The sequence below is a fragment of the Protomyctophum bolini genome (genome assembly GCF_963924005.1).
Source record: "Protomyctophum bolini genome assembly, chromosome: 13".
Taxonomy (NCBI): domain Eukaryota; kingdom Metazoa; phylum Chordata; class Actinopteri; order Myctophiformes; family Myctophidae; genus Protomyctophum; species Protomyctophum bolini.
In genome coordinates this window covers 9,018,818-9,042,010 of record NC_137874.1, presented here as the reverse complement: position 1 = coordinate 9,042,010, position 23,193 = coordinate 9,018,818, and the positions used below count along the sequence as shown (strand labels likewise).

Here is a 23,193-nt window from a genome sequence, read left to right as displayed (position 1 = left end):
AATCATTACAACGAACTCTCAATTGGCCAAAATTGGCCCCTGACAATCAGACTATTAAAGGGTGCACTGTTTATTCTGTGAATAGCCTTTGAAGAGACTGACTAATTGTTGGGTTCATTCATAAAGTCATGTGAACATCTTGGCATTGGGCTGATCAGATCCTTGTGCCTGGAGAAAAGAAAATAGTACCCTGTTTGTTGTTGTCACACACACACTGCCCTGTTCACATGGGCTTAACCCTCACGGAGGCCAACGAGACCCTTTGTTTTGTGACACAGTTTCAGGCCGTAGGAGGAGTGAATGAATGCTTAATTGATCGTCGGAAACAAATGGTTGACGGCTATTGTGTCTAAAGAATAAAGACATTCCACATTATGGAGTGGGAAAACAGACCTACTGACTGACTGTAAACCTCACTGAGAAAGTGACATGGGAAAACATGATAGGGCTAGATCTGTTTGCAACGCGGCACCTGCTGAATAGTTTTTATCCCATTTACTGCCTATAGTTCCTTTGTTCTGGGAAGCATAATACATACCTAAAATAAGGCCTACATCATTTCATATATAATAGTTTTGTTAACAATATATAACCCAATTAATATAACCTAATTCTGGTCATAATAGGCGAATATTTGGTGAGAATATAGCCAACCTACAGTACAAGCTCACAACGCACTGAAACACGATATGCATTGTGAGCCATACATTGCATATTTTCGGCGAAGAGTACTGTAGAGGGAGGAAAGGTGGGGGCCAAGTATTGACCCCTGGGGGCCCCCCCCCCAGGTCAACGAAGCATATATGGTTTAAGTGGTCATGGTGTCTTGCCTGTCCGGCCAGCTCAGTCAGGTAGAGCGCTCGCCTTTCAACCTCAGGCCGTTTGATCCCAGACACAGCTGTGCTTGGGTAACGTTTAAGACGTTACAGTACACTACTGAGAGCTCCATCTTCGAGGTGGCGTGTTTCCTAAACAATGTGGTCGGGAGGGGAGTCGGGGGCCATGTTGTTTGGGGGTCGTTATCTACAAGTTTTCAAACGTCTATTATTCCAAAGGATTTCCCCCAAAGAAATCAAAATGTTTTTCGGGAATGGGAAAAAATAAATGAAGTAAAATACTTTCCAAAACGAAATTCCATTGGGGGAAAAAAATAAAGGAGAAAACAAGAAAGAAGGTTAAACGAAGTAGTGAAAATGGAATATCTACAAGCTGAGTTAATATCAACTGCACTTCCAGCTGGTTTCACTGTAGGCTATAGATATACAGTATAGTGGACACTATAGTCATGAGTCCATATCCATGAGTTATTCCTCACTAGGGTGAGAACAGGTTAGCATCCAGAAAGACCAAGCACTATTTATAGTGGCTGTCAGCACCACACTGAACCACCACGTCCGGCTAATTAGTTGCCCTCTCTCAGGTAAGGACTGAACTGAAGTGCTCCCTCTTCCACACATACCCAGGCGACCAGAGGATGCCTTGACCGAGCACAATTATAACACTTGCCAATTTTCCTCAGTCAGAGAGCCCGCACGAGAGAGCCCCACGAGGATGCTGAGAAAGCCTTGTCAAAACACATCGAGGTATGAGGGCCGAGAGCGGAAGCTTCTCCATGGCCACTGCAGCATCTCTGACACACCACACCAGCAATCTGACATGACACACATGCTGGCCGTCCGAACGAATTGGGGGGGGGTTTCATGGCGTCAGCTTAAAGATGTAAAGGGATGTTTGTGTGTGTGTGTGTGTGTGTGTGTGTGTGTGTGTGTGTGTGTGTGTGTGTGTGGGGGGGGGGGGGGGGGGGTATTTCAGCTGAATGCAACAGTTTTTCTGGGGCTGCAGACAGAGTCGGAGCCCATGCTTGACAAGGGGTCTGCCACCATGAAAATTCTGCGTTAACCCATTCTGACCTGAGATCAGATTCATACAAGGTTTCCACTGAACACACACTGGTCTGATCAACCCATTCTGACCTGAGATAAGATTCTAAAAATGTCACAGTCGTTCTTCGATTTTTCAAAAATAGCAGACCTACAAGCTCGTAGCGCGCCACTCGGTGGCGCGCTATGAGCTTGTAGATCTGCTATTTTTCAATAGCTAAAGCATAACATGATGATAACACCAAAATGGGTGCCCGGTCAGAATGGGTTAAATCACACGGCGCTCAGTGCCAGAATTAGCTCCTCACCCCACGCCGCACAGATGGCACCGGGCCGTGCTCGCTGCAAATGCCTTACATTCTAGTCCAGGCAGACTGACCCCTTCCTTAATCCTAATTAGGAATGCAATTTTCACCCTAGCCCTTTCCAAGTTGTGATGGAAATAAGTCTCTGCGTGGTTTATGCGTTTGCTATAAGGCACATGCGCTTCTGTGAAATATAGCCTATCATAGGCAGCTATACTGAGACAGCCTATACTCACGTGAATGATTAGGTGTTTAACCCATACTTTGGCTGTCGAAAAATAGCAGATCTGCTATTCTAGAAAAATCGTGAAAATGTGTTGTCTTTGAATATATTCTTTCAGAGCGAATGTTTTGAAGTCAAATCTTTGCTTCTGACTAGGCCTTCAGGTGAATAGTGAACTGGTCAAATCATACCATGGTGGTGAATCCCAGGAAAACAACATTCCACAGGCTGTCCTTTGGTCCATGCATTCTAAAGCTCATAACGCAACCAAACAGCATGCATGCGCTCTGCACACACACGCTCTGCCCATCTGATATTTTTGTTTTAACTTTTTGCCAATTTGGGAAAATCTTCGCCCCAAAAGGGGACCAGGCAGAATATATGAGGCAGAATGATTATTCCTCTACTTTACACCATGATATGAGAGCCTATAGATAGACATACTGTACTTTTACAGGTTTAGTTACATTCATACAGCCTCATAGAGTTAAATGAACACCGAGCGTTGTTTTGTGTACCAGCCCAGTACTTCCCTTTAACTACTAATAATGTATTTGACCAGCAGCACACTGACAGTCAGGGGTGGAGTGCTGCTGAGCCACGCTGGCCGCAGAGATAAGCGGCCATTGTTGAGTGTGTGGCCGGTGAGTTGTCGCTGACTGCGATGCGCTAAGGCTCGTCTGACAGCTGAACAATAACGCCACACTGCAGAGAAGAGACATGTTGACTTAGCAGCACCAAAAGGTTTAATCTGCCTCACTTCCTGCATGGTCCAAGGATGCCCACGCGGAAGGTTTCGAACGTGCTGTCTTTTTGTGGCGCTGCGCTTTAGGGACAAAAACGCTCTATGCAACCGCTCATATTAGGCCACTTCTTTTTGCCTTGTTTTCACCTGTTTAGCTTTGTCCCAACTCCCGACCCACAGCCACACGCAGTTTTTATTCTCTCTCTGTCCTTGTATTTAGGGAGACGAAATAACATAATTTGTTTCTTTTCTTTCTTACTTTTTGTCCTATCTATAGGCAATAAACGATAGTCAACAAACGACAACAACAACAATTAGAATGCAGACGGAATAAATCACAGAAAATAATCTATATAGTGGCAGCCCTACTTGTATTGTCACCCATTACAAATCACTGTAATCGATTCACACTAACCATCAGTGTGTGACACACCGGGCCGCTGATGCAGATGTGAGAGGCCTGCTGCAGCCCATAGCATACAGCCAGGGTGGAGCCACAGAGAGAGAGTCATGTGTTGAACACTGCAGAACACAATGGTAACAAGACAACTCACCCCGTTTCTGTTTTCCTCCCAGACTTTTCCCCAGTGAGGGGTGGGAGAGGCTGGACAGCAGACGTCTGCACTTTGAATTTCTCTAACTATAAACTTTCATGACAGCAAGACAGCCGTACAAGTACAAATATAATTTATGAAAAGCTACTACAGTGAAGTCTGTTCACAGAAGTTGTTGTAGGATATGTGGGGATAATCTGACGAGGTACCATTTGAGTGTGCAAAACCTTACATAAACTACACTAAATAATACTAAATTGTTTATAGGGTCAATATAAGTAAAATAATATAGCCTTTCCACAGGAGTATCTTTTTATATTTTTTCCAAAAAGAATACAAACAGCCAATAGCATATTACAAAGTTATGACCCTCACTGGTGAAAATTCCGGGAGGAAAAAGCGGGCAAGCACCGGGGTGAGTTGTCCAGTATTCAACACAATAGTATAGCACTTGGGGACGTGCAATGTGCGAGAAGGCAGCAGGAAGCTCATAAACTCCTCATAATGGGGCCTCCCGGCAGGCATTCAGCCCCATCATGGAGATGCTATCGGCTCAGAAAACAGCGGGAACAGCAGAAATGACAGTGTTTCTAAAGACTACTCTTACAACAGTAGCTGGTCGGGGTTCCATTAATTGGCCTTTGTTTGCACTCCTGAACAAAAGCCATCTTGTGTGTAACGTGGGCAGCAACGCAGTAACTCCATGACAGTCAGGCTATAGTATTGAATGCATACATCCTCTTCTCTTTTGAACTCTTAGAATGTGAGCCCAATGGTATTGCTCTAGTTTTTTGCGATGTATGCCTTTCTTACTGTGATTGTCATATGGTGTGTATGACTATAATGACGGAAAGAAAATATTGCACAAAAACTAATTTCACCCACTGTTTTAGTTTTACACATCATGATTGATTCTGATTCTGAGAGGTTTAAGAAAGATTTCCCGTCTATCATCAAAAAGAAAACAAAATCAAAATACTTGGCCAGACCTGACGGTACAGTATGTGCTTTTCATTATCAGTGCTGGCAATAGCTGAACCTGTTTATTTCTTAAGAACACATCCACATGCTAATTCCATTTACTTTTTGTCTTATTGCATGCATGCAGGCCGGCCGGCCGGCGCGCAGACCTCAGACTGTTGAGTGCAATGAGCAACAATTAAAATCCACCACACCAGCCTTATAAGTGCTTTCACTGTTCTGGAGCAATGATGTATGGCTATAGAGTATACGATTTAAAAGAAGGCCGTCAATCCCGATCACTTGAATGTATACATTGGAAAATGAGTATTAGTTGTATACACTTTGATTTCACACAACGCGAAATACTTTTGATAGATGCAGATCCAGTGTGATATGCTTACTTTTTACTGCCAAGCGTACACCACAGTATAGAGATGGCGATGGTTAGTGCATAGCAAACCTGCCACCAATCAATACTGTTAAGTATGGAGTCAAGGGTCAAACAAGTTACTGCTGCTGAAGATTTACACCTTAGCAAAAGATATCCATTAAACCTGGCTTGCAAACTCTATAGCAACTGGCCAGCATTTTGTATAATGCTGTGGGAAGCAATTCATGCCATTTCATTGCTCATTAGTAAGCACTATAGTGTGGAATACACATGCCCAGCAGAGTAGAATGTGAAGTAGTGTGCGACCGCGTGGGGACAAGTGACCACAGGTGAGCAAGCTTTGACAGGCATGGTTGAAGGCAACATGGGTCACATTTTTACCACCAGACTCAATCGAGAAAGTAATGCCCCGCCAAGGCCAAATCAGCCATAACTTTCCTACCCTAGTATTTGCACATTTCCAAATACATTCGAGGGTTCAAGTTAAATTAAGTCCGGTCTTTGTGACAGAAAGCCTTTTGCTGTAATTTATTTTGCATATATTTGAGTTGTAAAGAAGTGACACAATTGTACATTACAGTAGGCTATAATATGAGAATTGATTTAAATCTTCCATCCAGAAAGATTGTACTACTGTGCAATTTAATAGTTGTTTACTCCACATCGACAAAATAGCTTCTCACTAAAAGGGTGGAGTTGCTCGCTCATAAAAGTCCGCATACTAAACGTCTGAGACATCACATTCCATTCCAAGAGATTCATAGCTGACGGTAAACCATTATGATTATTTGTTATTTGTCTAAAACGTGACTACTATCTGAGTATACTATCTGACCAAAAAGAAAGAAAGATGTTGACACCAAAAGTGAGCAATTTCCGGCTGACCACTTATACCAGCCATATTTTATACTTTGGTGTGCATCGTGCGATGTTGATAGATCGAAAATAGCCTAGATGTACAAGCTCATGTTATGAGATCTGCTATTTTTGCTAATTGTTGTGTGAAGCTTTCGGGAACGCTTTTCGAAAATGTATTGAAAATGTAAAAGAATGAACGGATGAAAATGGAGACATCATCAAAGTGAGAAATTTCCGGTTTACGGGACCGCGACTCAGTGTAGCACAGCCTCATCTCAGACAACAAATGTGCACAAAGGCATACTCTAACCCTCAAATAGTTTGCATAGGCCGCCTGAGTTGTTGCAAAGGGGAATGTCGCTGTCGTACAGCAGCTGGTGAAGGGATGGGGGGACGACGCATCTGAGCCTCATGCTGCCGCTGGGACCGCCCCTCTCTGCAGCTTCCATCACCTGCTCAGGGGGGAAGAATCCCTCTGTGGGTTTCCATGGGAAATGCCAGACACATGCAATAGACAGGCAACCACAACGACACGTCGCTCAATGCCACCGAGGACTATTTCCAGACTAGCATAACGTGACCTATGGCATCGTTGTTGCTCTTACAGTCACACAGGAAATATATAAACACAAGCCTGTTGATGATGCTTTGGAACCGTTTGCTTTTGTTGTACGACAACAATGCTGCTCAATTAAAATAACTGATTTAACCACATTCAGCCCGGCGTGCCTATTTTGGGCATTGTGTGATTACGTTTTCTCTTTAAATAGCAATTGCATCGTGACGTGTTGTGAGCTTGTTTTAGGCTCAAGTTAAAAACACAATGCAAAGCATTTTTAGTTGAAGGTAAAAAAATGTTTTGGTGAAAATCTGTTATTTAGTGAAGCACGTTCGACGAAATTAGGCTTTGCTTTAAAGTGCTGTCGTGTTAAGAATAGGTTAGGAGCCAGCTGGTGACCTAGTCACCTGCTGTCTTTGCTTGTATCCAAACACAAGTTTTCTGTGGCACTTGTGGCTGGTAAGGAAAACCCACCGTGGTCCTCGTTTTCAATATGATCGTCTTTTTATGATTTACCTTGGGGTGGCCAATACAAATCAACGTAACATGCATACAATATACTGCATGGAAATGCTTTGAAAGCGGGTTTTCAACATAATCTTTGTCTTTCTGCAAAGCTAAGAACCACTGAGCTGTTTTGTAAGCAGATTATGCCTTTGTCTGGTGTTTACGTGCCAGTAGCACAGAAAGCGGAAAGAGAAGCCTGCCTCTGGACCTTGATCCAGAAGGGGAAATACAAACCCTTGGATTTCCGTTTACCTCATCATTTGTGGCAAGTTCAGTTTCATCCGACAAAGATGATACGGTCTGTGCCACATTATATGCAATATGTAACCCTGGAAGGACTCAGCCGCGTGTGTGTAGGAACAAATAACCCGTTAATAGGCATTAGGCAATGATTGCAGCTTGAACATTCACGGCAGTGAGTCGAATGTTCCATCACTTAGAGAGAAGAGCCTGCTCGTCTGCCTGGAAAATCTATGGAATCTCTGGAGCAGCACATAGCCGGACCCACCCCTGATAAACGTTGACTATAACACAGATTGGCCATCTGCCAGGCCTGATCAGCTTAAATGCATTCTACTATATGGTACACCGGTATAACGGAGCAGGCATAAATGATAGCACACACTGTACACTACAGCACACAATCATATCTGAGACCTTACATGTGCACACAAGCTCCCCCCCCCCCCACCACCCCCAACCCCCCAAAGCCCTGACTATCCTATAGCCTTCTCCTTGGACAACAATGCCGTAGCCGAGCCCCCCCCCCCCCGAGTACCACACCAACAAGAAGAAGCCTGGCCACAGGACGCCGCCCTCAGCCATGTGTGCGCAGGGATGATCTTGATGGTTGGTGATCGGAGATAAACTGCATGGTTGGTCACTTCCGCGTGAGCGGCTACGCTGCAGGGGGGGGGGGGGGGGGGGGGGGGGATGTTCATTACACCGAGCATCAGTTGGACGGAGGTCATTTTGAGGCAGTCGTCAGCCTAGATACATGTAGTAGACTTTCAACTGAAAGTGTTTGGCGGAAAAGCGCACGAAGGCATAAGACAATTGTTCTGGCTCACACCGGATTGAGCTGGAATGAATGGTGGTGGGGTCGTCACGACGAAACTCTGGGTTCAACTTAGGGGTGGAGTATAGATGGGTAATGTGTGTGTGTGGAGGGGGGGCCTAGCTCACTGTGTTTTTCTATAGTTTTTTTTACACAACAGTCAGGCACACACACACACACACACACACACATCTCCTTGGGGGTCCCATCATGTGAGCGCCGTAAACTTTACCCCCGCCGTCAAAAGGCTTTGTTCTTGTGCGTTCTAACTGTTTGTCTTTTTTATTTTCCTCTAATAAATTATTTGTTGGCTCTTTGCTTTTGTATGCGTTGAATATTTTAGGTTCTGCACATATATGTGCTCCGTGTATTCTTTAGTTCTAGACAAGAGTGATGAGATGTGGCTCGGCCTCTGCAAGCTGCACGCAACCCATCAGATACCGTACAAAACTCCACGGCTATACAGCTATCTGCTTTCTTCTTGCTCTATGGAACATACTGTGTACCAAATGGAACCTCATCTTAAGTACGTACGTGAGAGATTTACAAAGGGATACATTACTGTCAGGGATACATTTGTTCCCTTACAGTAATAGTCTCTCATTATTCTGGCAGGCAGACAAGTCTCCATGTTCTCGGTGGGTCTTCTTCCTTCTAAGGTTATCGTGTAAGCTCTGATAAAGAGCATTGTATAATGTTTAAGCTGGCTTTGGAAGTGGGACTGCCTCGTGAAAGGAAATGGCACGAGAGATAAGTAATTGTCATTTCAGGGGTGTTTCTGCTGTATTACATAGCTGGAATGCGAAGAGAAGCTTAATTATCAACTTCTTCTACGGCATAACAAGTCAGGAAATCCCTCGGCTCACATGGGATGTGGAACATTAGTCATTCTTTCTACATCTCTTGCTTTTTACCTCTTTATCAGGAAATGTAGTTAAAATAATGTTCTTCAAAGACACTTCTTTGAAGAAATGATTTTAAACGAATTGTTATTATTAAATTGTCATTAGTAGTATTATTATTATTATTATTGTCATCATAATTATTATTATTTCCTAGTATTGTGATGTATTCACTTCAGGGACGCACCATGCAGCTAAGATTAGAACCACATTGAGGCGGCTCGCCCATGCCTTCAAAGTGATCATTTATTTCAGCTTCAGTAATATTTACTATATTATTATATTGTTTACCATGAAACACAACTATAGGAAGGGGATCCAGGGGCAAATGCTCCCTCTAACAGTGCTCAGGCATGGCAGGCCACCATGTTACAAACTTGCCACCTATCTCTGGCATCCTGGCAAATATCTGAAGCACGTACTTACCCAGAGTATGTCCTCACATACGTGTGACAACTGGACTGTGTACGTATGCGGTCTCTGGGTGCTTCTACCGTGTTCCACTATAGCCCTATACTAAGTACAGTGAAAAGACCAGGCCAGTATACCTGCACGCAGCACAATGATCTTTTCTGACAGGGATCAGGAAATGCCATTAATGTCCCTATAGATATCAGCCATTTCAACATTCTTTAAATATTGATTCACCTTCCATCCGAGTCTCCGACAATACTTTAGGATGGGGTTTTTTTTCCCTTCTTTCTTCACCCAGTCGATTACGTTTTTTATGCTGGAAGACAGCCAGTCAGTTTGTCTTCCTGCATTTATCTGATTTTTTTTTTTTAGGATAGGATGAGAGTGCTCATGATTCCCTGTCCTCAGTTTGACGTACAAAGATCCCATGGGGGGGGGGGGACCCCGGGGGTCTCAATAAGATACATTAAATACATTAATGCCAAACATAATGTCCCCTCGTAAGACATACCAAGTTGTAAAGCGACATACTGTAACAGCCATCTATTCCAGTTAAATCCGAACATCTTTACCACTAAGTAGCCCAGAAGGGACGGCGCACTAACACCATATGGACAGATGGTGTGGTTATACAGTCTGTCAACACTATCTATCTGGCCAGTCAGCTGAAAGCATCACTGACTACTGCTGCAGCGATGATGCAACTGGTGGGGTTTCCACAACAGACAAGAAGCTATTGATTGCTGGGGGGGGGGGGGTCTGATTCTGATGCGCTTTTTTCCCCCCTTTTTTTCTTTGATTTACATGAAGAAACATGTCTTGTACTCCTCTGTCTGACAGCAGGCTTTGAGAAATGGCTCACTGTGTCTGTTCGTGTGTGTGTGTGTGTGTGTGTGTGTGTGTGTGTGCGTGTGTGTGTGCGTGCGTTCTATCAACCTGCTTGGTTGTCATGATATGACCTAATTAATTTGTTTAGGACGGCAACATTGATTCTTAACAAACCTTAAACTTAATAAATAAAAAGAGCTCGTTGTTGACCTGCAGCGACCACCACAAGTCTATACTGTTCCCCTTGCGCATCTCTTCACAAAATTCCTGTTTTACATTATTCTCATTGTGCCCCCAAATGTTCTCCCCCAGAATTGGGACGCTATAGGGTTGTAAGGTTGTACTTTAGAGTTACACCTTGTGTACAGTACAGGTACATAAGAGTAAAACTTATTTTCTGTTTGGCTTCCTTACAGACAATGCAGCGGCATATAAGATGCGCTTAACCTGAAAACACATCCGAAAGGAAATCTAAATTAACTGGGTGACATTAAGCCATTCTGGGCGGGAACCCCCTTTGGTGTTTTAAGCATTATGTTATACTTTAGCTAGTGAAAAACAGCAGACCTACAAGCTCGGTGCCGCGCTATGAACTTGTAGGTCTGCTATTTTTTAAATTCGTGACTTTTGTAGATTCGTCCTCAGGTCTAAATGGGTTAATAGCAGGACTATATTTTCTGTGCGCTATAAGCCTGAGACGGTCTCAAGGAGGATTTCATCGATACTGAGCTTTTTAGCCTCATTGTGAACCATTAGTGACGCAGCATGTGTCACTGAACTGATGAAGTGTCAGCCGCGAGTACTTTGGAAACGGCTTACTAAGAAATGTTTCACTGGAAACTCACCGTGAAATTCTAAACAGCATCCCTTTATAACTCACACTCACATACAGATGCACATGCTCTGTCTGTCTCTCTCTCTCTCTCTCTCTCACGCACGCACGCACGCACGCACACACACACACACACACACGCTCTGCTACTCATTGGTATGTAACTCCCTTTGGATGGCCACCAAGATTTCTGTCATGTCCTACCACAAGCACTCTGAAATCTCCCTCTGGAGAGACTGTGCTATCAAGTACAGCACTATTGAACCCAGGACCTTCTAGCCTCACACCTAGAAGGCCCTGGGTTCTATTCCCGCTGGGGACGCTGTGGGCGTGTCCTCTCCTCTGCGTCATCACACAGAAAAGGGCCTTTCTGTGTGGAGTTTCCTTTGTGGAGGAAGTGTATAGCGCCCAGGATTACATTAGATAATTGACACTGGGTGCAAAAAATTGTGTTACAAAATCGTGGGATAAAAATTAAGAAAACATAAATAAATAAAGTATTATAGGATGACTATGCTGTATTTACACTGCAATTTTATACCCAGTACATTGATTTAATCCCCCAACCTTTGATGATATACTACAGCTTTATAGGAGCTCGATATGTGACGTACTGACGTTTCAAAATGCCGGGTAAATGGCATAAACTTTGCTCAATTTAATAAAGAATAAAATAACTGACCCGCAGGGCCCTATTTATTGTGTCTAATAACTCCACTGTGCTAAACGGTATTAAAACGGTTTCACACTTGAGGATATGTCAGTGTGATATCTTCTAAAAAGTATAGTCTCGAGGAGACAAAGTGTGGCCGCACATTCTTGGAGCCAACGTGCCAATATTTTATTTTAGGCCGCAGTAAAAGAAACCAACGTTTCCTTCCCTTGAAGAAGGTTGCTTTGTTGGCTGGTTCCTTTACTCTGCGTCCAAAATAGAATATTGGCACTTTGGCTACCGGTGTGTTCGTTTTCTTGTCCCTTGAAGTCTACTTTTTAGATTATTCTGCCACGGCCCGGCACCACTATAAGGACTTTATATTGTTCACAGTATCACATCTTCTAGCTGCCATCTAGCTGTCCCTAATAAATTCCTCAACATGGTCACTTCTGACCGAAGCTACATTTGCTTTTCTGTTTGGCGATCATCATCGTCAAAGACAGGGGTTGCAGATAAAGCAATGAATGTGCCCAACGAATTGATCTTATCTACTGGCCATGCAACAAGATTCTCCTCATTGCGATTCAGATGAATATGACTTTGAGTGTACTAGCAGACCTGTCAATCACTGCCTCTGCAGTAGAACATCGAGGATGCCTATCAGAGGACGGAACAGCTCCATCAGTAGTTACGGTCTTCCAATTTGGACAGCAGGAAATGGGGAAAATCGTGCTCCAGGAGATGACACAGGCCCAAAGAATGCTAAACAAAATGTCTTCCCTTTAGACACTCACTTTCATATCAGATAAAAGTCATCTACCCACTCCCTATTTTTCCTGCAGTTGTGCCGAGAGCTACAGTATACCACTCAGCAGCATAACATTGTGATTGACATCTCATTGGTGAGATCGAGGGCACTCGGGGTGAGGTAATTGTGCACGATAGAAAGTTACTGTGACTTCAACTTTATCGTAGCTTAGTCTAGCAGCTCCCACCCCTTCATGCGTTTGTACTGGAGGCATACGTCACAAACTTGGCTCCGAATTACATTTCATGGCGTCTTTAAATATAATCCACGGAATGAGATTTAGAGAGAAAAAAAAAAAAGGTGATTATTTTTCTTCTTTTAAATCCAGATCATGGTTCGGATGAAGCGGTCAAAAGGATTGTTCAGTCATGCTTCCTCCAGCTATATGAAATAGGCTGCTATCTCAAAAAAGATGGCCTTTTTTTTTCTCTTTTTCTTTTTTTCCTCCCCATCCCATGGTGACCTAGAGAATGTCATCCGTGCTATCATTTCTTCTCAGTTGTATTACTGCAACTCCTGGCAAACTCCCCAGTCTCTCCTCTCTGCCTACAACTCATCCAAAAATGCTCCACTGAGGCCCGAAGAACACAACAACAGCTATAGGACGAACTGTAACGCCATATACTGTATTTATTTTCAGTCTCCCTGAACTATTTTTGAGATTTCGGATTGATTTTGAATGTTACTTTTAGGTCTTGCATGAATATGGAAAACGTTTCATATACGCCATGAGCTGGGCACATACACGACATCCTTGAGCTGTGCCCCTTATATAGCTTCTCCTAAACAGCTTCAATTCTGCAACATGAAAACACCAAAATCATCCAAATGCATCATGGTTATAAATCAGCATATGAATATTCCATCCGGAATCATATATTAATATTTACGTATGTGTGCCTGGATATGGGGTGCACCGTGCAATGCTGTGGAACAAAGTGTGCTGAAAACACCTGAGGTTGTCATATACGACACGTACTGCCTTTTGGCTATTTTTAGTTTGGTAATTGCCTTTTGTTACATGCCGGTAAACAAGAGGATGAATCCAGCAGTGCGATTATCTGGTTATGACTCCCAGCGCAGATAGCCTCCGCCTCGAGCCCTCTTCTCTCAGACAGTATAGTTCAACCGCACGGATATAGCCCATTGCCATGCAGCATCATGTCATTAATGAAGCCACTAATTATTTCACTAAGCTGACAACATCCCAATGTTTGATCGATGGCGGTCTCATCTGACTCACTGATATGCTCCGTCAGGGTCCGAGCGAGCACAGGAGCAAGGGGGGAAACACTGCTGTAGCGCTTCCTGCCTCTGGGGACTCACCAGATACAGATCTTTAAACAGGAAGCCTAGCTAACGGTTGCCCTAGCTAACTCAGACGGATTGGGAGCTGCATGGGGCTATTATATATCTCAAAGGTTATCACGTTAATCTCTGGAGTCGTCTCTAAACATCACATAATAACATCCTGGCAAAACAAACAACCATTTCTGCCAGCCCATGGCAGGAAACATTTATTATACCATGCAAGTAGTCATTTCTCTGATATCTTTTCTGTTGTGTGTGCATCTGATAATAATGGCCCTTTTTTATGAGAAATTCTATAAGCCTGATTACTACGTGTGATTATATCGTCTGCGATGCGTATTTATATTTTTTACTGGAATTTGGTGTCTGCAGAGACGTGCGCACATTCAGTAGCGACGCGAGCTGCACTCGATACAAGGCACAACCTAATGACCTTCCAGACAACTGAAGGACTTTTGCCATTGTGAGAAGAGGTCTAGAGGGCTCCATTTTCGTCACCGCTAAACCCCTTATCCCTAAACTTCTTTGCCTTTTTTTTTTTTTTTTACTATTTTGCAAAACATTTTTGAATAGTTAAAATGGCCAGTCTACAAGCTCACAACGTGTCAATGTAGATTGTCTAGTTGAACTACCGTATTCAAAAATGTTTTTCAAAATAGTACAAAAAAGGCAAAAAAGACGTTTAGGGATACGAGGTTTAGCGGTGACGAAAATGGAGCGCCTAATGTCCTATAGTAGCTATCTTGCATCAATTATGTCTATGCATTTGTATTTTGTTCATCAAACCTGCCAACAAACACAATTTCAAGTTCAAGTCCTTTATTATCACTGTATGCTCCTATAATACAGCGACAAATCTCTTCACTCAACCTCTCCTAAGAGCAGTGTTGTTTTTGGCAGCAAATTTGTATTTTTGTTTTAGTCATAGTCTTTTGAATAGTTTTAATTTAGTTTTAGTCATATTTTAGTCACCTGGAATGTGTTAGTCTAGTTTTAGTCGACTAAATGTCATGAGGTTTTAGTCTACTAAATCTACAGTTAATTCAGTCGACTAAAATGTATTTTGGCGGGCCTTGATGCAGTCGCAATGATTTTACACTTGCTGAAAATAGCGCTGCGACGTGTTGTGAGCTTGTAGATCTGCTATTTTCAGCATGCAACAAAGTGTAACATGACTTGTACTGGATCTCGTCCACTAGTCCATTCCTAACATTTTAGTTTAGCTTTTATTTGTTGACAAAATCGACAGTACATTTTGTCTTAGTTTTAGTCATCATAGCTTAGTTTTCATTAAGTTTCCATTCAGTTTTTGTCAGTGGAAAAGGGTAGTCGACGAACATTTTTCGTCTTAGTTTTAGTCGACGAAAACAACACTGCCTTTTTTTCTAGCGCATGCACAACAGCATACTGTACTTGTTGTGGGTTAGGAGGCACGTAGTAGTGTATACAGTATGAGTTGTTGACGAAGTGGCTATCCGGATATGTAAAGTATCCTTTGGCCTTTAGACTATACACTATATATTTAGATTTTCCTATGAGGTATAGGCAATGGTGTCTGTAATATTGCCATGAGGAGGTTATGGTCAATTATGCTCTATAGTCTATATCTATGCAATGGCTTTCATTATTTGTCTTTTTTTTTATTATGTTAGTCTTATCTGTTACTGACATAATCACATGGTGGCCATCATACTCGGGGATGGAGGGCGCCCCCCCCACCAGTATGACGTAAGACCAAAATGCCCCCTACATGTGAATAATGGTTTGAATCGATGGAGGCTGCAGCACATAACTGTGCCATTTCTGGAATGTGAGTGTGAAGGTGTTTAGCTTTTAACCTTCAACATCTGCTCCAGCTTTACTGAGAGAGAGAGGGGAAAATGATAAAAGTGGGATACAGGGACTATGTATTCTTCCCTGTGAGGACTTGACTTCACCTCTCCACTTTCTCTCTGGAGAGGCATCTTCAAACCCAACCTTCAAGTTGTGCTTTCCTTACAAAGTCCTCGTATTATTTCCCCCTGCAGGCCTCTCCTCTTGGGCCCCGGGGTCCCGCTCATCAACATGGCTCCCTTTTATCTCGCAGAAAAACAGGTGGGTATGATTGTTATTCCCTGCACACATGATATGAAGATCTTTCCCCCCCATATGTTTTCTATTCGGAATGCTGCATTTGCTGCTACTACAAACACTGCATTTGCTGCCAACACGCACGCTCGCACATGAACACGAACACACGAACACGCACACGCGCATGCGCGCACACACACACACACACACACACACACACACACACACACACACACACACACACACACACACACACACACACACACACAGAGGTTTGGGAGGGACACCACAGATATTTCTGGTCACGTCCCTGACTGCCTCAAACACCTCCACCCACTCCTACTCAGCTGTTTGGGTCCATTCCACAGCAAGCGTCATGTGATACAGTGCTTTGCCTAGTGTATCCCCAATTGGAGAAAAAGAAACTGTTTTCCTACAGATATCCATCTAGGTGATCCTAAGGCGTATATTATACTAATCATCTTCTGATCAGATTTGAGCACTATACAATTGCTTATGAACAGATTAGCATGGACCAGCAGCATCCATGACAAATGTATACCAACTCAGGCCAAACTCTTTTCTTTTATAGTATCCGTTTGAGGCTATAGACAACACCACCCTGGGCGTTCCTTTATAGACGGACATTTGGTGATAACAGCAGATCTTCAAGCAGTTGCAAACGCAACTCCATTTGGAGATATTTGCAGGGGAAGGAGGTGGTGGACAAAGTATAGCCCGGGTCAACTAAGTATATATACACTGTAGGGCTTACGTGGCTTATATGTGTCTCACTCAGGCCTAATTAAGACACATCCAAAAACGGTGATAAAACAACTATATACTTGGCAGGAAGTGACTGCTTTTCTGCGCATTTTATTCTCCCTGTGAGTTACACTGACTGCATGCCATTTATACTGTCTCTCCAGTAAAATGTCAGACTGTATGTGACTTAGCCCACAGGGGCCAGGCATGCCATTCAGCGAGGGCTCCAAACATTTGCTCACAAGCTTTGGGGTGGGTAGGGAAACATCTGACAACATGCACCTCCTGTGGGAGGAACTATCAGCACTTATCCTCCCACCATGCCAACCAGCTATACCCAGTGTTGTTTTTGTCAGCAATTGTTGCGACGCGTTGTGTGCCTGTAGATCTGCTAGTTTCAGCATACAACCAAGTGTAAAATGACTTATACTGGATCTCTTGTCCACTAGTCCCTTCCTAACATTTCAGTCTAGTTTTTATTTGTTTGACGAAATTGCCACTATATTTAGTCTTAGTTTTAGTCACCGTAGCTTAGTTTTCATTTAGTTTTCACCAGTGAAAAAAGGTAGTCGACGAACATTTTTCATCATAGTTTTAGTCGACGAAAACAACACTGGCTATACCACACAAAGCATGAATGAACCGCCTCAACCAACTTGGCTTATGAGTGAACTTAAAACCCATACACAGCGGAGATTTGCCGATCTACAAACTCACAGGTCTTTTTTGTATAGGTCTGCTATTTATGCCATATGCCCGTTTGCTGAATGTTCACCTGTTTTCACCAAATGTTGTTGCTCTATTCTGACGTGCCCAGAATAGGGGCTCTATAAAGTGTTAACGTGGCTCGACAAATGGTTGTATGTCCAAAGCTTCCCTGTTATCGGGAGTGAGAGAATAGGGGAGGCGACACGACAGCACCATGGTGGACAGCTTTATCCACCATCTTATCTGTTCAGATAAAGAGACTCTATCTTGTACCCAAAGGGCTCCAATTGGTTTATTCTCAGCTGCAATTAAAGTGAAAATTGTGAAAAGGTTGAGTCACAAAATGAGTCAGTTGGCCAAGGTTTTCTCCGAAATATCCAGTCCAGATCGTCTTCCTATCTCAAAATAAACAGGAAATTGAATTTTCTATTAAATAAAAAATGAATAAACAATATGCGGCTGAGGCAGTTTTCGAATGTTTTACATGTTACAGGATGTATGCGTTCGTTTATGTGCTAAAAGAGTGACTTTGATGACTTTTGAGACTATTTTGGGATTTACATTTCAAATCAACAGAACAATCATTGATGATATCTCACCGGGGTGCATACTTAGTTTAGACGAGTCATTGGTTAGACATGGATTAAGGTTAGGTTGCTGCCCCGTGGGAGGTTAGGGTTAGGGTGAGGGTTTGTGATAGATTGTAGTTGTAGGACTTATGACTGGTCTAACCAATGACTAGTTCTAAACCAAAGACTGTCATGGCAAGGTAACCTAAACCTTAACCAAAGTGCAATTTTGCTTAAAGTACAATATTATAATAGGCAGTAGGCTATTGCATTTGTTATGTAAAATAACTACAATTGTTTTACAGGTCCCGACTATTCTTTAATGTTTTGTATATTCATTGAAATTGATCCAAGGATACACATAAAGGCAATAAATCACGGGAGCAAAAGGCAACAGATCACGGGGAGCATATGGATGAGCAGACATAGTGAGCACAGCAGGTGCTTCGTGAAGAAGAAAGAAAAAAAAATAATCCAAGTGACGATCTTAAAGTTTATATTAGCTCAGAGCTAATCCACTCTGAGCAGCATCCAAGCTCCTACATATCTTGGCTCTCTGCTCTTTGGCAGCGGCTTCCTGGCAGATGTACCACCAATGCAGTACATGCTGCTTTCTTTGGCATATTAAAGTAAAACAGTTCAGGTAAAAGCCAACAATGGAAAATGTTCCCACTTAGATCTGACTCTGACTGAAAGGTCTGCTGTAAAAATAAAAAAACGCACAATCACTGCACACACTTAACCATAAAAGCCATAGCACTATTTGTGCTACTTTGACATTGAAATGAATGTATGTTTACAGGACGGGTCATATAGCAATATAGCCTCTCTCTCTCTCTCAAACACATAATACAGAAGCCACACATGAATTTGACCACTATACAGGAAAATCATGACACATTGATGATGGATGTATTGTATAACGCCATGAAGATTAAGACAACCATATAGCTAATTCTATAGTATATACATCAGCTAAATCAACATTGGCCAGGTCAGATTGTGTTAGTTCAGCTGTGATATAACCAGATTTGGCCTGCTTCTAAAGACAGGAGGTGCTGACTGCAAGCCAGCTGACGGCATGGCTAAACCCATGTCCAGACAAGACCAAAAGAATATATCTTAAAACCTTAGACAAGTAAATCCCCCCCCCCCTGAACATGTAAATGGTTTCTGTCAGCATGTTGACCTCTCACAGATTGATTTAAGCAACAGATCGTCAACAATATATACTGACTGACTGAAAAGCATCACAAATAATGTAAGCCAATCTGTGTAGAAGATCACTGAAGCTGTAGGCAGCTGTCCTGCTGTTTACAGCTTGTCTTTTAGTTCCATTCAATGTCATATAGGGTTCTGCCATTTTCAAGTATTTCATTGATGTTCATGTAGGATTTGTAGCTGTAGGCCTATAGGTTAATTTTCTGTCCTATTCATTTTCAAAATGATCTCATATTCAGAATAGACAAAAGTATAAGCAAAAATGCACCGTCCTCAATGCAATATGATGCAACAGTTGACATTTCTAATGTGTTCCCGAGAGTCAAACATGGATGGAAGCAGGCAGCTCGCTTAAACAAAATGTATACAGAACCGAACCGGTATATATAATATATAGGCCTAAAACACTAAATTATACGCACTGTTGTTGTAGGCCTATACCATCTAAAAGAGGTACATTGGTTGTATGCTCTCGTCGTTCGTTTAAACGAGTCAAATAGGGGGACGCAGCAGTAGACTGTCTGTTTGCATTGGCTCCTCCCGCAGCGCGGACGCTTTTTATTCCCTCACATAGGAAAAACCGTTATCTCGTATGACCAATTTCAGCGCAACTCACTCACACCATGCAGGCTATACCATGAGAACGGACCGTTATAACAAGATTGCTATAATCACTTCAACGGCAAAGTTGTATTAATGGTTGAACTAATGAATTTAATGTACATAAAGCTCACCCCTCGAAGTACAGCGAGTAAAAACTTTTGAAAGTGGCCAGACATAATCGAGAAACTTATATTCACACACAGTCGAAACGTGCCCTCAAATCAGTCAAATGTAACAAACTAAAGAGCTCCCAATGTTAACATGTTACTAAAGAGGTTGTATGAAATATATACGGTATGTTTCTATACAACATAGTTGTTTATTTTACGACTTACGAGCAGGGATTCTTAACCGTAGCTAGGCTACGTTAAACGAGCGATGCGCTGTCCGGCATGCGATGGATTTGCGAAACAATAGGATTATAGGGCTTTTTTTATGCGCGCCTTTGTCAATCAACAAACCACCAAGAACGGCATTTAATGGAGTCAGTTATTCTGAATTAATCATTAAAGTATAAATGAGATTTTAAAAACTTCCAGTCCAGAGAGATGACTGTGTGTGTGTGTACAACGCTGACAGTCTGGCTGGAGTTTATAGTTGGGTCAGTCAGACAGACAGAAGATCACTTCTCTGTAACAGAATAGGTTATATTTCACCGGCCATATAGCGCAAACGGCAAAGATCCAAAGGACACCGCGACGTCGAAGAAGAGGGGAAATCAAAGTAACAATCCATCCACACGCAGTTTACTTACAGTGAGTTGAGAGCAGAATCAGAATGCAAGCCAGACGTGTTATCGCCATCTTAGAGTCTCAGTGAGTCAGTCGATGCAATGTTCCGTTTGGCTGGCTGTGCATGCGCAAAGTAATCTAAACGCTTTGGAGTGGACGGAGGAGAGGAAGAGAGAGAGAGAGAGAGAGAGAGAGAGAGAGAGAGAGGCACGCTGGGAAAGGGAGGGGGTCCTATTATATTGGGTTTCCATAGCTACCGAAAGCATCATTCACACAGACAGTAATTTATAGTTGACAAGATGTATAGGAGGCGTTTACAACTGTGGCCTTATGGTAGAGAATTAACTGCATGGCTCAGATTAAAACCGACCGGTGTTCAGCCTTATATAAGTATTATCGTGCAAGGCTTCACTAGAATTCAGAGATGCAAATTATAATTTAATTAATCACAATTAGGCTATACCCATATCCCCCTATTTTCTCATTCACTCTTTATTTTTGGTATTGTTTTGTATAGAATTTCCCTATTTTTGCTGGTGACTGAGTGGAAAATTGTGGGTAGCCTATATATATTTGTGTCTGATCAAAATAGTGACCGGGGGATATCACGCCAAGGCTTTCGTGATTTGATTTCCCAGCCATAAATCACAGGCTTCACAGCCGAAGCAAGTCCAGCCTTTCTCACCATATGCCAAGTCCTCAATAATGATGCAATTCAATCAATCAAGCCAAGCCCTATATATTGATACCATCCGTCATGATGGTGTCTCACAAGCCCACAACTGTCACAACATATGGCAGGCACGGCATGCCCAAAAATAGGGATGCCAGGTTGAGGGTGGTTAATTATTTGCTTAACCCGCCCACCACCCCCCCCCCCCTCCCCCCTCCTCCCCCCTCCACCCCCAGGTCTCTATCTCTCTCTCTCTTTATCTGGAGCCGCAAAATATTTGCCTTATATGTATGTTTTGCCTTAAAGGACCACTTCACCACTTTTCAACCCATCTTCATATAATAGGTCCTCACTAATAATCATGAAAAAAATGGCACGATTTTTACCTACTCAGTCTGTGTCTCATAGGAGGGCTGTGGGCAGTTTAGAAACCTTCTTCCAGTGACATCATCATTAGGCAGAGTTTTTTTTTTAAACAATTTTTACAAAAATATTTAGATTTTCATTATCGTGAGAACGATGGCTTCCATTTTTGCATTGGAACTTTTCAGGACTAGAAAGCCTGCAGTTTTTATTAGCTTGTATTCCCCATCGATGATGTCACTGGAAGACGGTTTCTGAACTGCCCACAGCCGTCCTATGAGACACAGACCTGGTCTTTCAATATTGCATTTTATTGTTCGCTAATTTCTCAAAAGCAAATCAATACCAGTAAGCCAGCAGCATTGGTGGTGAAAACAAACAAAGATGTCTTAGCATTAATACATTCTTTATTTTCCTTCATTTAAATTGTTTCTTATTTTTATCCGGTGTATAGGCAAACATTGTTTTGCAATATAAAAATGAAAGAATAACTTTATGCCTATACTGAAAACCTCCTATTCCTTTTCATACTGCTTTTCCCAAGCGATAAACTTTCTTTTAAATGTCATATTGTTGATCTTGTCTCCAAAGACAAAAACTAGGTTTTCTGTATAGCAATAAATTCCAGTAAAAAAAGCTATTATTGAGTTCCTCGCAGTCCTGGACTACGGGGACATTATTTATATAGGTCTGCTGCTCCTTCACTTTTAAAGAGGCTATAGACACTGTACCACTCTGCCTTGTGGTGGACTACTAGTGATAGTTATGGTACCATTACCAACCACTGTGCACTTCATGAGAACTCAGGTTTATCCTCTCTGACTGAGAGGCGAGATATATAAGCATTGGCACCTAATTTTATATATAAAGCCATTGCTGGGATGCTCCCTGACTATACTTGTTCCATGATGGAACTGAACAGTAGCACCCATCAGACCCGCTCTAGTGATTTCTTAAGGCTCAGGGTTCCTCAGGCCCAGACAGCTTTTTCTGTCAATGGTCCAACTTCGTGGAATGAACTCCAAAACTCTTTCAAACGGAGCTCCCTGCATGCCATCCTTCGGTTAGTTCAAAGGAATGCTCCAGAACGGTTTTTTTCACAGTGATTGCTCCTGCTTTAATTGATCTATTATACTGATGGTTGTTCTGTATAATGTTCCTTTGTAATTTTATCCTGATTTATAAGGTTGTGTTGATGTATTGTTTTTTTGACTGTATTTTGTGTATTTTGTGTATTCTACATTGAAAATGAGGGCTTGGCCTCGATATGTATTTCCGAGTATAAATAAAGGTGATGATGATGAAGCGGAGCCACATGTGGCTCTAGAGCAGCAGGTTGCCTATATATACTCCCCTGGGCTGTACCATGCCATGCTATTCACATCAATCACAAACATTCAGTTCACCTCAAGTAAACGATTTGCAATAAATGGATTCCTTGCATAATGATAATACAATAGATAATACAATAAACAGCTAGAAGGTCCTGGGTTCGATTCCCGCTGGGGACGCTGTGGGGGCTGCGGGGACTTGTTCTCTCCTCCAGTGCCCATACCCGAGGCGGGGTTGGTGAAAGGGCCTTTCTGTGTGGAGTTTGCATGTTCTCCCCGTGTCCCCGCCTATAGGGTAGGTACCCTCACAAAAACATGCAGTAATCCTGGTCTCTAAAAACGACCTACCCCTTGGCCAGCCGGGGCG

General features: G+C 42.6%; 1 protein-coding gene and 1 long non-coding RNA gene across 2 annotated transcripts in view; both read right to left on the bottom strand.

Moving 5' to 3' along the window:
* jam3b (junctional adhesion molecule 3b) overlaps positions 1–20,622 on the bottom strand; it is a 53,524-nt gene extending 32,902 nt beyond the window's left edge. The window contains exon 1 of the mRNA XM_080780273.1: positions 20,483–20,622. Coding sequence (XP_080636399.1) covers positions 20,483–20,531 — 49 coding nt within the window. The 5' untranslated portion in view covers positions 20,532–20,622. The remainder of the gene's footprint in view (positions 1–20,482) is intronic.
* LOC308327387 overlaps positions 1–23,193 on the bottom strand; it is a 287,480-nt gene that overhangs the window by 47,355 nt on the left and 216,932 nt on the right. The gene's annotated exons all lie outside the window — the stretch shown is intronic.